The sequence below is a fragment of the Polypterus senegalus genome, chromosome 6, assembly GCF_016835505.1.
Source record: "Polypterus senegalus isolate Bchr_013 chromosome 6, ASM1683550v1, whole genome shotgun sequence".
Taxonomy (NCBI): Eukaryota; Metazoa; Chordata; class Cladistia; order Polypteriformes; family Polypteridae; genus Polypterus; species Polypterus senegalus.
Genome location: NC_053159.1, coordinates 40588878 through 40607264, shown reverse-complemented (window position 1 = coordinate 40607264; position 18387 = coordinate 40588878). Strand labels below are relative to the sequence as shown.

At 37.3% G+C, this 18387-nt stretch overlaps 1 protein-coding gene across 1 annotated transcript in view; it reads left to right on the top strand.

Annotated features, from left to right (window-relative positions):
- The window catches only part of tmeff2a (transmembrane protein with EGF-like and two follistatin-like domains 2a), a 725006-nt gene that overhangs the window by 654298 nt on the left and 52321 nt on the right, over window positions 1-18387 (top strand). Inside the window, exon 9 of the mRNA XM_039755899.1 lies at window positions 10144-10302. Coding sequence (XP_039611833.1) covers window positions 10144-10302 — 159 coding nt within the window. The remainder of the gene's footprint in view (window positions 1-10143; window positions 10303-18387) is intronic.

Sequence of the window (18387 nt, the reverse complement as noted above, 5' to 3'; positions counted from 1 at the left end):
ATTTAATAATGGAGCAAAAATAATACTGAAAAATCAAAGGCACAAAACTTTTAAACAGAGAGAGCAAGAAACGTAATCCTGCGAACAGCTTGGACAAAACTGTTGGCGATGCGCTATTCATTCTGTCTCTCCACTGGCAGCAATTTAAACAGTTTTGCTGGTGCATGCTTTTTCTGATGCAAATTCAGAATATGGGGTTTTCATATGGACAGTACATTTTCAACCCAAATGTTCAAGAATCATAAAGTCAAATTTTCACATAGAGAATTTATGAATAGATAAGTATGGTGTACAGTTAACTAGTAAACTAGTATACCAGTTAACTGGGATAGTAATACACAGAATTTGAAATGTTTGCAAAAGAGGAAGGAAAGTTGAAAAAACAATATAATAAATAGTTTTACCATAGTAAATGCTTTCCAAATCTAACACTACAGAGGCAGCAATGCTGAAAAAAATATATAACTTGTGTTTCCGGGATGTTTGACCGCATTTGTAAAGGCACCGGCCTTGGCCTCTCCCCCTGCAGATGCCCGTGAACTAGTGTTAAAAATGTAGCACAGGGACTATTGGTATTGAGAATTGGCTGGTGATGGCCAACTGCTGCAAATGGCTTGTTCAGTCTTACTTCTCAGCTAGAGTGAAATGCAGTTATTGATGTTAAGCTGAATTACAGTTATTCCTGCTGACATTGTGCATTTACTAAACTCATCAGCACAATGTTAAGGTATTCTGTGTCATTCAAGTATTGCTCTGGTAATATCAGGGGACCCTGTGGTTGATATGAAACTATACAGTCCATATAGTAGCGCATTCGCCTGCTACTATCCTACATGCACTGCTGGAATAAAGCTGAAGGTATATACAATTTTTGGTATATCATAATTCTCTAATCAGCACGAATAATCTCACCAGATGATGACTTTCTGACTCTCTACCATTTATTTTTTGTGTTCAGTTCACCTGCAAGCAATAAGAGGAATGGATCTCATTTGGGTTGACTAGTGCTACTGCATATCACATCTGTGACAACGTATAAGGAGTGTGTCTGGTAAATAATACAATACCTCAGTCAAAACCAAATTAGTCTTTAGTCTTTCTTTTCCTTTCCCTGAATTACACAAACCTATGATCTGTTGGTTCTACACATATAATGTTATCAATGACTAAGCAGTGTGTTCCATGGGAAGGTACACACGATAAAATTGGCCTGTAGGTGCTTTTGCTGTTCACACATTTCATGAAACACACTGGCAAGACATGGTCTGAGAGTACTTGATGAGCATATTTTTCACATAGTTGGTAATGAATTTATTAAATATTACTAGGTAAAACACGTCTCATTTCATATTTTAAGGCATTGTTTATATTAACACCGCTTGTAACATTCCACTATTTCTCCCTCATGTCCATCAGCAAATTTCTTGTGCAGAAATGCCTCATTTAAATAATAAGTGATCAATGTTTCTAGGGGCTAAGCTTTATGCAGGCACAGTATAGTATGTTTTTACAGATAGGATATATATTATATGTAACAAAAAGGGGTTTCATTGAGCTGGTCTGTCAGCTTATAAACTTCATGGAGACCTTTTTTGTCATTGGTCCCTTGATTACAGTTAGGCTGTATACACCTGTCTTATTTCGCCCAACTGACAGGTGTGCAGACTGCCACACAAAAACACAGTGAGGCCTGACAGAATCTTTTGAGGGCAGCTCTAGAGACAGGTAGATAGATAGATAGATAGATAGATAGATAGATAGATAGATAGATACTTTATTAATCCCAAGGGGAAATTCACATAATCCAGCAGCAGTATACTGATACAAAGAAACAATATTAAATTAAATAGTAATAAAAATGAAAAAAAATGAAAAAAATTAAAATAAAATTAATGATAGCATTTACTCCGGGTGGAATTGAAGAGTTGCATAGTGTGGGGGAGGAACAATCTTTTTAGTCTGTCAGTGGAGCAGGACAGTGACAAAAGTCTGTCACTGAAGCTACTCCTCTGTCTGGAGATGACACTGTTAAGTGGATGCAGTGGATTATTCATGATTGACAGGAGTTTGCTTAATGCTCATCTCTCTGCCACAGATGTTAAACTGTCCAACTTTAATCCTACAATAGAGCCTGCCTTCTTAACAAGTTTGTCCAGGCATGAGGCGTCTTTCATCTTTATGCTGCCACCCCAGCACACCACTGCGTAGAAGAGGGCACTCACCACAACCGTCTGGTAGAACATCTGCAGCATCTTACTGCAGATGTTGAAGGATGCCAACCTTCTCAGAAAGTATAGTCTGCTCTGACCTTTCTTACATAGAGCATCAGTATTGGCAGTCCAGTCCAATTTGTCATCCAGCTGCACTCCCAGATATTTAAAGGTCTGCACCCTCTGCACACAGTCACCTCTGATGATCACAGGGTCCATGAGGGGCCTAGGCCTCCTAAAATCCACCACCAGCTCCTTGGTCTTGCTGGTGTTAAGGTGTAAGTGGTTTGAGTCGCACCATTTAACAAAGTCTTTGATTAACTTTCTGTACTCCTCCTCCTGCCCACACCTGATGCAGCCCACAATAGCAGTGTCTTCAGCGAACTTTTGCACGTGGCAGGACTCCGAGTCATATTGGAAGTCTGATGTATATAGATTGAACAGGACCGGAGAAAGTACAGTCCCTCGGCGCCCTGTATTGCTGAACACAATGTCAGACCTGCAGTTCCCAAGACGCACATATTGAGGTCTGTCTGTAAGATAGTCCACGATCCATGCCACCAGGTGTGAGTCTACTCCCATCTCAGTCAGCTTGTCTCGAGTAAGGAGCAGAGGTTGGATGGTGTTGAAGGCGCTAGAGAAGTCCAAAAACATAATTCTTACAGCACCACTGCCTCTGTCCAAGTGGGAGAGGGATTGGTGTAGCATATAGATGATGGCATCCTCCGCTCCCACCTTCTCCTGGTATGCGAACTGCAGAGGGTCGAGGGCGTGACGGACCTGTGGCCTCAGGTGGTGAAGCAGCAGCCGCTCCATGGTCTTCATCAGATGTGACGTCAGAGCAACAGGCCGGAAGTCATTCAGCTCACTAGGACGTGATACCTTTGGGACAGGAGTGATACAAGATGTTTTCCAAAGCCTTGGGACTCTCCCCTGTTCCAGGCTCAGGTTGAAGATGCGCTGTAGAGGACTCCCCAGTTCCAACGCACATGCCTTCAGCAGTCGTGGCGATACACCATCTGGACCCACTGCTTTGCTGGTCACTGCTACTAAGTGCTACTGTGCACTAGGTCTGAGCCACCAGGAAAGCCACCTGTGAAAGATGCTGCTGAGAATGAATTATAAAGAGCATTTGAAATGTGCATCCTCAGTTGAATTATCCTATCTGAATTTCAATTGTAAATGTCATATGTTATGCAGAGGACAAGTGCTAAGAAGATCACAAAATCACAACATGTAATGTTATACTAATACAGTATTCATTGAGTTGATATTTTTGTTGTGTGCAGGGACACAGATGAGTTTACTTAAATAACAATACTAAATAATTAGATGTACCTAAATTAGGAAATAATGAAATGTATAAGCTGAAGATATGAAGGTTTGGTGACAGTAGAAAAATAATTGTGTTGAGACACAAAAAGGCCAATTAATTAATAATATAATTGGAAAAGGAAAAGTAACATTAATGAAGTAAAATTGTGTGTATATTGAATTCTTTAGTACTTCCAATAGTAAAATGCTACTTTTATTATGAGCTCTTTATACAGTACTGTAAACTGGAAAAGTCTATAGTCATGCCTGTTAACACATAAAACTATACTTTGTAGACTAGAAGGGATTGTAAAAGTAAGAGTACTCTAAATGAGTCAAATACAAAATGAATTCCATAATTTGAATATTAGAACAGTTTCACAAGAAGAGGCTATTCACCCAACAAAGGTCATCATTTGCATCTACCTAATTTCTCCAAAGTATGTTAAGTGAAGTTTTGAAGGTCCCTAAAATCTTATTGTCTACCATGCTATTTATAACTAATTCATTATGTCCTTAGTTCTTTGTGTGAAGAATAATTTTTTAACATGTCTCCATGGAATTTTTGGAATTTCCAAAAAGGGCTTTAAGAGTTTAAAATGTACAGACAACACAGAAGGGTGACCCTGTGGCTAGTGTTGCTTGCTTCCAAGAATTTGTGAGAACCATTGCCTAAATTGCTGCCTGGTCACAACTATGTAGATTTTGAACATTCACCGGTGTCCATGGACATCTTTCTCTAGTAGCAACAGTTCCCACATTGAAATGCACATTTCATAGCATATGCATTTTTAGCGGCTTTTTGTCTGGCATGGGAGTGCTGTGGTGTATGTGTGTGCATGATTGTGCCACATGATGGGCTTATTTTCTGTCTCAGGTTATCATGTCTTAAATTCAGGATTAAAATGACAGACTCTAACCTTATGCTGCCATGTAATGGAAAAAATGCATTTAATTGATTAATTATACATCATTAAATCACTGTGGTTTTGCTTTGGTTTTACTGATATTGATCAAAAGAATGTCAAAGTAACACCAGATTTCTGCAAAGTGACCTAAATCAATTACAAATATAAAACAAAAAATAATTAAGTCTGGAATTACTAGATGCACCGATGGATGTTGCAATATTTCCCCATCCTTCTTTGCAAAACTTCTCAAGCTCTATCAGGTTGGCATGAGGACTGTCAGTGAACAGCCCTTTTTCAAGTCCATCCACAAATTCTCAGTTGATCTGAGATCTGGATTCTGACTTATTCACTCCAGGACATCACCATTGTTGATTTTAAGTCATTCTTTTGTAGCTTTGGCATTATGCTTGAGGTATGGTATTTGTTTTACTGGGAAACAGATCTTTTCCTGAGACACATGCCTCTTGCAGACACCATCAGGTTGTACACCACAATATCTGTGAATTTTTCTCCATTTGATTTTCCCTCTAACGTCACAAGCTTTTCAGGTCCTGCATCCTAACATCATGATACTGAGATTGGTATGTTTTGGATAATGCCCATTATTTTGCTTACTCCAAACATGGTGTTTAGTCTGATAGCCCCAAAGCTCAGTTTTGGTCTATTTAGACCAGTGATTCTTAACATTATTTGAGCCACAGACCCCTTTAAGAATCTGAAGAAAGCTATGGACCCACTTCCCTAGAAATATTCACATAAACACAGCTTTGCATGCAGTGAATATACCATACTTTATTTATTGAATTTTGATTATCTCATGCATAATGACATACACAAAGTATTATTAAACTTTAAAGTGAACAATCTAAAAAAACACTCCTTTTTTATGCAAAAAGTAGCAGCCACTCATTATAATTATGAAATACCCTCCTCTTGTGCAAATTAAAACTGATCTACTACTACTGCTACTTTTTTTTTCTTATTTTATTGATTTTATTGAAATCACACAACATTCCATAAAAATAGATCAATTTTCCAACCCCCACCCCTGAGAAAGAGAGCATGGGCAGCAGAATAAAACTTAAACCTAGTAAAAATAAGTAAATAGATAAATTAATAAGTGAATATAGATGAATGGAGAAGAAAAAAAAAGAATAGGGAGAGAATCTGCTTCCTCAGTACTTTAAAAGCTTTTTCTAAAATGTTATTGATTAGATCCTGCCAGGTTTTGAAAAATGTCTGCACAGATCCTCCAAGTGAGAATTTGATTTTTTCCAGTTTCAAATAGTATATAACATCAGTTACCCACTGACTTAAAAGGGGAGAATTAGGATTCTTCCAGTTGAGCAAGATAAGTCTGCATGCCAGTAGTGTAGTAAAGGCAATTACAGTTTGTTTGTCCTTCTCCACTTAAAGCCCATCCTGGAGTGCACCATGCACAGCTGTTAATGGATTAGGAGGGATTGTGACACCAAGGCTGTCTGAAAGGCATTTAAAAATGTTTGTCCAGAATGATGTTAATTTGGTGCAGGCCCAAAACATGTGACCCAGTGAGGCTGGGACTTGATTGCAGAGTTAACAGATAGGATCTTGCCCTGGAAACATTTTGGACAATTTTAAGCGAGACAGATGTGCTCGATATATAATTTTGAGTTGAATAATTGTATGCTTTGCGCATATGGAGCTTGAGTGAATTCTCTGCATTGCACTCCTTTTCTGATATGTTGAGGGAGAGATCCTTTTCCTATTGTCCTCTTGGATCTTTGAAAGGGAGGGATTGTAAAATGGTTTTATAAATTGCAGAGATGCTGCCTAAATCCTTGAAACTGATAAATATATTTTCCAGCATAGAGGTAGGTGGGAGGTGAGGAAAATTGGGCAGGTTCTGTTTAACAAAGTTTTTAATTTGAAGATAGTGAAAGAAATGTGTTGATGGAAAGTTACATTTAGAATGTAATTGTTCGTAGGATGCAAAGACGTCTGTGTACAGATCTCTACTTGGTTTAATCCCAAATGTTTTCCAGACATTAAAAACTGCATATGTTTGCGAGGGTTGAAAAAGGTGGTTCTCATGCAGAGGTGCCACTGATAAAAGATTCTCTATCTTAAAATGTTCCCTACATTGGTTCCTTATTCTGAGTGAGTGAAGCACTATTGGATTATTAGTATATTGGCGATAATTTGCATTTATTGGGGCGCAAAGCAAGGAGAATATAAAGAGGAACTGCAGGATTTTATTTCTATTGCAGACCAGGCCTGTATATGTTCATCTATTTGTTACAATGTCCAGGTTTTTAAAGTTTGTATGTTTGCTGCCCAGTAATAAAATTGAAAGTTAGGTAGAGCCATGGCCTTTGGCCTTTGTAGGGTTGCACTTTTGATACATGGATGTTTTGAATTCCAAATAAATGTGGTTATGGTTGAATCTAATTTCTTAAAGAATGATTTATTGATGTATATTGGAATATTTTGAAATAAAAAGAGAAGCTTAGGGAGGATATTCATCTTAGCATTGTTAATTCTTCCAGCTAAAGTGAGATGAAGGAGTGACCATCTATGCAAGTCTTGCTTGATTTTTTCCACACAGACTACATTTTCTACTACCATTACCACTACTACTACTACTACTACTACATCTACTCTAAATCAACAGTACCAGGCTATACAGTGAATATAAATGTTAATTTTAATATGACCCACACGGACCCACTGAAATCCATCCGTAGACCCTCTAGGGGCCCACAGACCTCAGGTTAAGAACTCCTGATTTAGACTATAGAACCTTTTTCCAGCTGAGTTCTGCGTATCCCTGTACAGTCTCTCAACTCTCAGGCACTTAAGTTATCAGAGGTCTCTTGGTGCCCTTCCCTCACTAGACATATTCCATTTGTGATTCCTCTGTTTTTGTGGCCTGTTGTAGGCAGATTTCCAGCTGTGCCATATTGTGTCCATTTCTTAATGATTGATTTAAATGGACTCCAAGGAATATTCAGTGACTTGGATAGTTTCTTGTATCCATCCTCTGAATTGTGTTTTTCAATTGTCTTCTCACTGAGTTGCTTGGAATGTTCTTTTGTCTTCATCATGTAGTTTAGACCACAATGCTGACTCACCACAACTTGGAACTTCCATATACAGGTGTGTTTCTACTACAATTAACTGAAACCCCATGACTACAGATAGGTGTTCTTAATTTAACAACTTTTTTTTTACTTCTAAAACTAATTATCTACATCAGTGATGATTTAGGGGTGTCATTTTAAAGGGAGTGAATGCGGAAGCTATCATTTATTTTGTTTTGTATATCTGTAATTAGTTTAAATCACTTTGTTGTGATCTGTTTTCACTTACACATTAAAGAGTCTTTTTCTGTTGATGATATGGTATTTCAAAAAAGCCAAATTATATCTACCAGGTTTCATTGCTGTATAACAATAACATGTAAAAACTTACAAGGGGGTAAATACTAGTTATAGGCACTGTAATACTAGCACTGTTATTTCCAGTATTTATTGGTCCTGGATTTATTAAAATAAATTCAGAAAAAAAATCTGCATTTAGCAGTGAAGGAGTGAAAGATTATTCTTGAAGTCAATACAAGGAAAATATAAGACTAAAGGAGGAAAGAAAGCCTTTTAGCTTAAAATTTTTGACGTTCTCTGTATGTTTCACAGTGATGACCAGATCACAAAAAATACTGAATTTGAATCACGGAAAAGTATAATGAGCCATGAGTGACTTTTGATCATTCCAAATAACAGTAATTCTACAAAGTATGCATAGTAATATTGCGTAGAAACAGACAGGATTGATTTGGCATTAGGTGGTGAGTATTGATTTGATTTGGGGGTACCCCTCCTTCAAGTCAGAAGAAAAATTAGAAACTTTGTGAAAGTCCTTATTGAATACTTTGCGGAAAATAGATTTTTAAAGTGTGTTCTGAAAACTAAAAGAATGTAGGAAATGATTAGAACTTTTATTTTATTTTACCACTGAAGTCCCACAAGTGCACACTATGCAGAAATACCCATCTGGGAAAGTTCACCAACACACCTGCACCATGCCCTTTTGCACTGCCACAGATGTCAATTTCAAAATTCTCTTCTGTATGCTCGTCAGATTCAGCAACTTACAGTAATTTATTTCTTTGCTAAGCAGTGCTGTTAAATACTACAGGTAAGAAAAAGAAATCTAATTCCAAAAGTTATTTTTGAAATTAGAACCATTCATGTATATTTGTAGCTAATTCTTCTCCAAACATTTATTATTATGAAGTGCATCTTTAATTTACACTCCTGTGGAATCATTAGACAACTTTTGGGAGCCTGTTTATTTCAGTCTTTTCTACAAAACGTCCTAAAAAGAGATAAACATTAAAGCACCTTGCTATATCAAGTGTGGCTAGCATCTTCTGTCACTTTCAGAAACCTTTTAATAAAATGAATGTGCACTTGTCATGTGTAGCTTTTTGAAATGCATTGTCTGGCATGGTCTCACTGGATGCATCTGCTCTGTGTACTGTATTACAAATAAAATCCCATATGCCTCACAGTATTTGTAAAGAGTAATTTCATTTTGAGCTTCACTTCCCAGTTAAGACAGACTTTTTCATGGAATGATCACATAGAGTATAAAGATCGGAATATGCCAACAATTCATCCTCTTATCGACTAGAGCTTATGATGCAGGCCCGTAGAATGCTTTATTGAAGAAATGTAAGAGATGAATAATTAGCGGCCTCAAGCTTCTAGTGTATGCTGGCAGGCAAGCAAAGCCAGCACTGTACACCAAATACCTCAAATGCTCTTTTAAATACCATTTCAAATTACAGTGGGGGCACTGAAGAGTCTCATAACTGCTAGTTTGCTGACAGATGCTAGGGAGAGGTAGAAGGGACTTCTCTGCAGGTGGTGTAAATAATGGACTCTCCTGAGACCACTTAGTAGATCTGCAAGAAAACTGAACTTTCCAGGTTTATAATTAAGCTATTAATTAAAAGAACATTATAAAAGTACTCATTTGGGCCAACAGTGGGAGTTCGATCGCTTGTTTATTACCTTCACTAATAGCTAAATTCGACTGCCACTGAAAACACTGATCATTTGTAGAAATATCTACATTCGTTCATTCATTCTGTTTGTCATTTAACCTTGGCTCATGCCATTATTATCATTTTTTTTAGATTATAGCCATTTGTTCACTTTGTTTCCCACAAATTAGTATACTGAAAGTGACTGCCACTTCACCAGAGCATTGTAATTGGAATCTTACTGACTTGGAAAGAATGCGTTTTAGCAGTTTATCTTCAGGTTTTATGCTTTTGGAAAACAAAAATAGACTGCAACCTCAATTTCTTGAAAGAATTCTAATTGAAAATGCTCTTCCAGTATTTCAGAAAAGCATTCCACAATTTACCGCTCCCTTAACTGCTACTATGCTACCCTACTCCAGAAATCATGATGGCCTTTAGTTAAGGGCAAAGCAGAGGTCGCCCTATAATCGTTTTTTTTTTTTCACTTTTCATTACCATTTTCAAATTTCATACTTCTGACAATTTTTCAAATTATTTCTTTTAATAATTGAATATGTGGCTCAGTCTTTTGTAAGCTGCTGACTTTTATTTAAATTATGCTCTAACCAGTATAATTTGCTCACTAAGAAGCAGTAGGGCTGACTCTTTTTTGTACTTCTTTTTTCCACCTCTGCAGGTGTGAGGCAGGCTTCAGTGGACCACTATGTGATAAGAAGGAGTTCAATGTTCTTTATGTGGTACCAGGAGCTGGAAAACTTATTTATGTCTTGATTGCATCCATCATCGGGGCTGTGCAGGTGGCTATTATCTGTGTGGTAGTTCTTTGTATAACACGGTAAGTTCAACATAATGCAGTATCAATTGACTTTTTATGTCACGTTTTGATTTTCATTTGAAAGAGTTGTGAGATTAGGTAAATTGATTTTATTCATTACCCTTGAAAGTTTGCCTGTAGTTTTCATGATTCGCTGCAATTTTAACTGAAAGATATTAACAAATATTTGAACAATTTTACTAACAGTGACTCAAAAATCTTTTTTTATGTTCTTATTCCTTAACTGCCTCAACTGCAAATAGTTGAGAATATGCAGTGTATTATAATGTGACACTTAAAAAGTCAGCATTACTGAAATGCAGGAGAGCCAGGCGTACAGAACAAGACTCATGTCAGAGATAACAGTAACATTTGAGCTACTAAGTGTCAAGAGACAGCTGTTATGGAAACATAAAGTTGTGCTACTGCACCATATCTGTTTGTGCTGACAGGGACAGCCAAACAGCACCTGGTGTTATGCTAGTGAATCTGAATCAAAGCCTCACCAGGGAAATACTAAGAAGTGCCTTAAAAAGGTCACTCAAAGGGTCTTCTTCATCTCTTCAGTCCTACAAAGCCAGAATTAGCCTTTATGTTGTCTTGCACCAAGGACCAGATGAACGCTAGCAGTTAGCAGTTTCATGGAAGATCAGGAAAATACCGACAACTCAATTACTACAGATGTCTTCTGAAACTAATATTCCTAGACAAACTTACAATATCTTATAGTATATATTCTAGAAGACTGAGGAGCTTGACTTTGAATAGACATACACTACATTGCCAAAAGTATTGAGATTCTTAATATATAGGCTTTAATATGGAGTTGACCCACCCATTGCAGCTATAACAGATTCAGCTCTTCTGGGAAGGCTTTCCACAAGGTGTAGGTGTGTGTCTATGGGAATTTTTGACCATTCTTCCGGGAGAGCATTTGTGAGGTCAGCAATTGATGTTCAATGAGAAGGTCTGGCTCGCAGTTTCCACTCTAGTTCTTCCTAAAGGTGTTCTATCAGGTTGAGGCCAGGGCTCTCAGCAGGCCAGTCAAGTTCCTCCACACCAAACTTGTTCATCCATTTCTTTATAGATTTTGCTTTGTGCACTGGAGCGCAGTCATGTTGGAACAGGAAGGGGCCATCCCCAAACTGTTCCCACAAAGTTGGGAGCATGAAATTGTCCAAAATGGCTTTGTATGTTGAAGCATTAAGAGTTCCTTTCACTGGAACTAAGGGGCCAAGTCCAACCCCTGAAAAACAACTCCACACCATAATCCCACTTCCACCAAACTCTACACTTGCCACAATCCAGTCAGACAAGTACCATTCTCCTGGCAACTTGTCCATTGGATTGTCAGACAGAGAAGCATGATTCATCACTCCAGAGGACACGTCTCCACTGCTGTAAAGTCCAGTGGTGGTGTGCTTTACACCACTGTATTCGACAATTTGCATTGCACTTGGCTTGGATGCAGCTGCTTGTCCATGGAAACTGTTCCATGAAGCTCTCTACACATTGTTCTTGAGCTATTGGAGGTCTGTAGCTATTGACTCTGCAGAAAATTGGCGACTTCCGCACACTGTGTGCCTCATAATGTGATTTAAGTGGCCTACGACTTTGTGGCTGAGTTGTTGTTGCTCCCAATTGCTTGTCCATTTATAAGTATAATGCCAAATACAGTATAAAAATAATATAAGTCAGTGAAAAGGAATGTTCTAAATGAATCCTGCTTACAGGGGCACTCAATGGAAATAATATATTTTTGCTTAAAATAATTTTAAACACAGAGATCTTGTGAAAGTTATCCATTGTGTTTAACATATATGGAAGTGATGCGTCTGAGTCATATATTCCTGGCTTAGAAGTCCCAGATCTTCAACTTATTATACAAGCAAATGGTAAGTGACTTTACTATAAAGGCAAAATATAAAATAAATAAGAGATGGTTGGGGATGCGCATCACTTTATAATGATTTTGTGGCTCCTGAGACTTTGCAATGTGTCACTAGTTTATCCCACTTATTGATATAAGGATATTGGAGTTTTGTTATACTTCGATTATTAGGATATCTATTTATTTCAGTCTCAAAGTTATTAAATTCAGAAAGTAAAATTGTCTTATTGTGCTCTCTGAGTGTCAACATTGTTATTTCACTTTGCTCATGAGTTTTAAAAGTACAGGAGTATTAATTTTTATAATAGCAATCATAGTGCTTTTTGGTATATTTGCTGAACTAAGGTCAGAGTTGCCTATTCATTTGCCTTTTTTCCTGTTCATAATATGAATGATGTACTAGAAGTAGTATTTGATAAGTCAACGAGTTGTTCAACATTAGTCAACGGGTTGAACTTATTTTAGAAAGAGACCTAGGGTAAGCAATTGTGCATTTCCCTTATCATTTTTAAAGATGAGATTGTTTACATCTGTTATCCTTCGAGCTTATATTCACTTTTTATGTGGAGAAATGTTGCACTATTACTTAATAACAAACAAAACACTTTTTGAGCAGCACAGTCAGAACTGTTAAGTCATGGGCAACAGGTAGAGGTATGTAAAAACCTAGCCTGTGACTAACACTAAAACTTAAAACATCTGTCTTAGCACATAGTGATTTAGGCTTATATAAAATTAGCATAACAGTAAAACCATTAGATAAACAAAGCAAACACTTGTGTTACAATGCCCTCACTCCCGAATGTATAAAACCGAAATCAATAACACATAAATCACAGTTCAAATGTACCACTCAGGTGCCATACTTACGTGACAGGGTCAAGTGATTCCAATGTATCAGTCTTTGATGCAAAGAGGAAGAAGTGTAGGGGTTAACAGCAAACTGTGCTTAAACTAAATGAACAATTTTTATACTACCATGTTTATTAGGGCCAGAGCAAAACCTACTTTCAGAAACTCTTCTCTCCTTGAAATTCTTAGCATTTACCTGAAACAAAATGGTAACTCCACTTTCATCTCTCATGTTTGGATGTGCCATCCTGGAGGAGCTGGACTTCCTGCACAACTAGAATTGGCTACAGGTACCGCCTCATGCTACAAGTAGTGACATGGACACTAGCAAAACACACAACTAGAGAAGAACCAGTCAGGAAATATAAGGAGAGAGCAATTGTATGAGGCCACCACCTGTAAAACCATTTCCTTTTTGAGGGGTGTCTTGCTGTTGTGCATATATTATATATATACAGTATATACACAGTATTCACATACATACATACATAAATGGTACTGCTACAGGATATTGTTTGATCTGTTTTTAAGAGCTATCTAGAAAGCAGTCATGGATATGTTCTAGATGGAATTTCTGTTAAAAAATCAATCTCTGATGATACATAATGTATTTAGCAAAATCAACATCTACCAGTAGGAGTGTGTTGAATCACCAGTTTTTTTGTGAATTAAAAGGATCTATTACCATACCAAGTGGGGAACAGTCAAAAATTACTGTAGCATCATACTTAAAAGATTTGAATGAACAAAGCAAAATACAATTAATAAAGAAAAAGATTCATTGGTAAGAAATAATTTTGAAACTGGTGGTAGAACTGTATGGATTTGTCATATGTAAATGGCTTGTAATGGTCATTTTTTATTTCAAATTGGATGTAACCCAATAGATTCCTCTATGTTTAAATAAATTATATCAACACAACAATAAAGCCAACCATTTATGTTTTAGTCCTAATTAGTGTCACATTGATCTGGGGTCTTGTTTATAAAAAAACACTTTGCCTGGATTAAAGCATGAAAATATGCATTTAGCAAAAAAGCAGGAAAATGTTTATGACAAAAAAAAATCTGATTTATATAACCTGAGGTACACACAGTTATAGGCAATTTTCCCTTTATAAGTCACAATCATATTGTAAATAAACATACATGTATTTGTGTAATGGTTGTCACCCTTAAATAAACATATGTGCACCATGCTAATCAACCTCATACATATATAATGAACAGATTTACCTGAAAGGTGAGACAATGGTGACAAGAGAAGAAATGCAAAAGGCAAAAGCTTTGGAGAGAACATGATAGAATTTCTTGGCTCTAAAGTAGAGGCTCACAAAGAACCATTACTTGGTGCCTTAGCACAGATGTCACCAACAAGCTTAAATACGATATGTTGAATTGCAAACAAGTTGCTGCTGCCATGAAAGTGTTGTGCTCTACTAGCCACACCATGCCTGAAATAATAATTTTTGAAAAAAATGAAATAACCTCGGGCAAAGAAGCAGATCACTTATCACTGGCACAGTTTGAGTACAGCAAGAAAAGCAAAAAGCACATCTCTACTGTCTCATTTCGATCTGCTAATGGTATCTGTAATTAGATATGCCTTATTATGCAGCATTATGTCAGAGCACACAGATGTGGCAATAGGACAGCTGTAGAGGAATCAAGTAAAACACTTCACTTATGACTTTGATTGCAATAACCATGTTGTTGCAATATATAGTAGTAGGTCGGTATAAAGTGGGGTAATCTGGCTCAACATCAGTGAGGTCAGGTTTTGGAAAATATTATGTTGTGTCACGTTATGTAGCGCAGCTTACTGTATGCAATCACAATGCTACAAACCTTCATTGACTTTTAGTACACCCTCTAACCTGATGCATCCAGACACCACCACCTTTTAAGGAGTCCTATGATGTGTTCCACAATTGATCACACAAGAGTATTCATGACATTGTAACACCTCTCCTATGTGCTCTTGGGGTGAGAAAAGCATAAGACGTCAGCATCTGAGTAGGTAGCCACAATTACCTGACACATGTAATGGCATGATTACTGTTACAATGAATAGTGTAGGCCATATGAAACACTCAGTGTTCAGCCAGTTACCTTACCAGCAACTAAGCTGTCACATACAAGACGAGTACCATCAGTAAGTCATCTGCCAAAGCCACTATGCCACAAAATAAATGAATCATGGGTACCCAGTCCACCGATCCACGATGTTTGTCAATCTCACTTTGGTGTTGTGCGTTAATGAAATGTAACTGCATATGGTTAACAAAGCAGCTTCATTTTTGCAATGTGCCTTTATTGCAATACAAGTGCAGTCAATTGCCCTGATTATAATAACCGAACAACTGCTGCAAATTGCCTTTTTATGTTAGACTGTACACTCAGAACCATACTGAATGTAGCACCTGATTAGTTAGTTAATGGCTCCCGGCACATTGGGCATGTTGAAGGTGAAGCTTGGCTGAGATATTCCTGACCTGACAACTAGTTCCCTTTTATTAGATACCTGTTGGCATAAAGCCAACCATTATTACACCTGCATATAAATGGATGTGGCCCGACTTTGGGCAACTGTCTTTCCAATGCAAGGCCTAATTCAGGATATAGTTCCAAGAGAGTTCAAATGACCTCATAAACCAGTCTTAAACATGACCAAAAAATCCAAAAATCTCTAAAAGTTTGTTTTTTTCATATATGACGATTTGTATACTCTTTAAGCAGCTATAAGCCTGCTATAACCTAACACAGGGTCACGGGGTTCTGCTGCAGCCAATCCAAGGTGCAAGGCAGGTTCAGGGCGCCAGCCCACCGCATGGCACACACACACCCAATAAGCACACACTAGGGACAATTTAGGATCGCCATTGCACCTAACCTACATGTCTTTGGACTGTGGGAGGAAACTGGAGCACCCAGAGGAAACCCACGCAGACACGGGGAGATCATGCAAACTCCACGCAGGGAGGACCCGGGAAGTGAACCTAGGTCTCCTTACTGTGAGGCAGCAGCGTTACCATTGCACCACTGTGCCACCCACCGAACAAGCCCTGTTTTGTCAAACTGTTAGGCTAAGAAGAGACAAGACGAGATGAGATTTACAGCTTTTTATAAGCAGGGAGTGATTTACACTTGTGTATTTTCTTACTGTAATTATTAACAAAAGGGATTGTATTGATTTCTAATCCGGAGCAGCCAATGTAAAGTCAGGTAGACCAAAAAAGTTCTTCAGTGTAAATACACAGAACTGGTCCTCTAAGATGGCACTAGCTGAGTGCATACATCACATTCCTCACTTTTTTGTGAGATGTCAAAGCACATTCTAATAACAGCCTAGTGATATGAATTATTATGCAGGCGAGTCGTCGTTTAGCTGGTTTGGCTTCATTTCCGTAATTTGTCAAGGGTATTGTCATTTCCCAGTTTCTCTGAAGTATTGCATATGGAGGTGTCAGAATTGCCATAAATATACAAATGTTTTCCCATCAAAGTTTCTTTTATAAATCCCAACTTTTGAGTGGAACATTGTGCATTGTGTGTATACATTTCGGGTTTTTTTTATAGTATGTTTGCACAAATTTTGTAAATCTGACCCCTGGAGCCTATCTTAGCAGCATCAGATGAAAGAATAAATTGTCCCGGGAGATACCTTTAATGCTCAGGCTTTCTGGAGAACCTCTTTTTAATGTAATCAGATGCAAACATGTCCTCACTAAGTCCTGCTATCCATTTGTTGAAAAATTATTAGTAGATGTTGTGAAATCTGAGAAACAATATTGTCTCCCAGAATTTTTTTGAATTCAACTTAGAATATTTAGGCAAGATCATACAATTTTGCTTTATTTTAAGAAAGTTTTTAAAGAAAATGTTTTGTGTGGGGTGGCATGGTAGCACAGTGGTAGTGTCACACAGTAAGGAGACTGGGGTTCATGTCCCAAATGTTCGCTGTGTGGAGTTTGCATGTTTTCCCGGCGCTCACATTTCTCCAACAGTTCAAAGACATGTTGTTTAGGTGATGGTAAACTGTCCTTACTGTTTGTGTGTATTCACCCTGCGATGATCTGGTGCCCTGTCCAGGGATTGTTTCTGACTTGTGCCTAATGCTTGCTGGGATAGCCTCCAGTTTCTCCGTGACATAACCTGGATAAGTGGATTAAAAAATGAATAGATGGATGGATCTTTTGTGTGAACAAATTTATACTACCAACAAATCCTAGCAAAGAATATAGCTGAAGTGGGCTGCATGCTGGCAGGAAGTAGTACCTCAGACCTCACAGCATTTAGACCCTGGTTCAATCACTATCACATGCACCTGTATATGAGGTTTTATGTCTCCTATCATATGTTCATTTGTTTTTCCTTTTCTTACTTTCCACAATCTTTTGTCTGGTAGATCAGCAGTTTTGAACTGGCCTTTTTAAGTGACTTTTTAAATGTTTGTGCAATTGGTGTTGGATTTGTCAGGGTAGATTGTTTTTTGCCCCATAATTGAAGGTACAGTTTTAGAAAATGGGTGAATGAAAGGGTAAGTAGAACTGGAGTGCTTATTCAGATAGTCTGCACTTCTGAGGAAGTAACTAAAAAATTGTCATAAGGAAGATAATTTAACATTCCTATATACAATAATATTGTCATTTTGATCTGAGTCTAAGATACACTTTTATTGTCAATTAAGAACAGAATGGATTGGATTACGGTCATGGTGTAGTTTTTGAACTGAAGTTCAACAAGAGCATTTTTAAAATGAGTTAAAATGTTTTAAATCCTGTTGTAACAATTTATTAAATTTAATAAATTCTTTTAATCAAGCAATCTGTCTCTGCAGTGTATGGAGTAAATATTCCAGACACACGAAGAGCTCAGAATATTTTGTCTGTGTTTATTTTTTATTGGAAATCAATATAGTTGGATAAGAGACTGAGACTGACCTGCTGAATGCAAGATAATTTTATTTCTCCTGTAGGTTGAATGGATTGCTTGTTAATAAACAAAGTAACAAAAGAGTACAGAGACAGATCAATCTGATTGAGATCATAAAAATAACTGTAAAAAAGGCATTATCCGTCAGTGGAATAAAAGGTTAAAAAAATAACAGGCAGATGTTAAAGAAAGGAAAACAGAATTCAAGAAAAATAACATGTATGCTTGTTACCCATGAAATAAAATACTATTGTAATCATCGTGGAGACTACCTAATGAATAAAGGCTTGAGGACATCATCAGTATCAAGACTACACAATCACATACAATTTTCAAATAGATAATATTACATAAAATATCTATTTTTTTTAAACAGTCAAATCAATCTAATAACTGGAAAAAAATATTGACATCAAAAAGTCTATTAT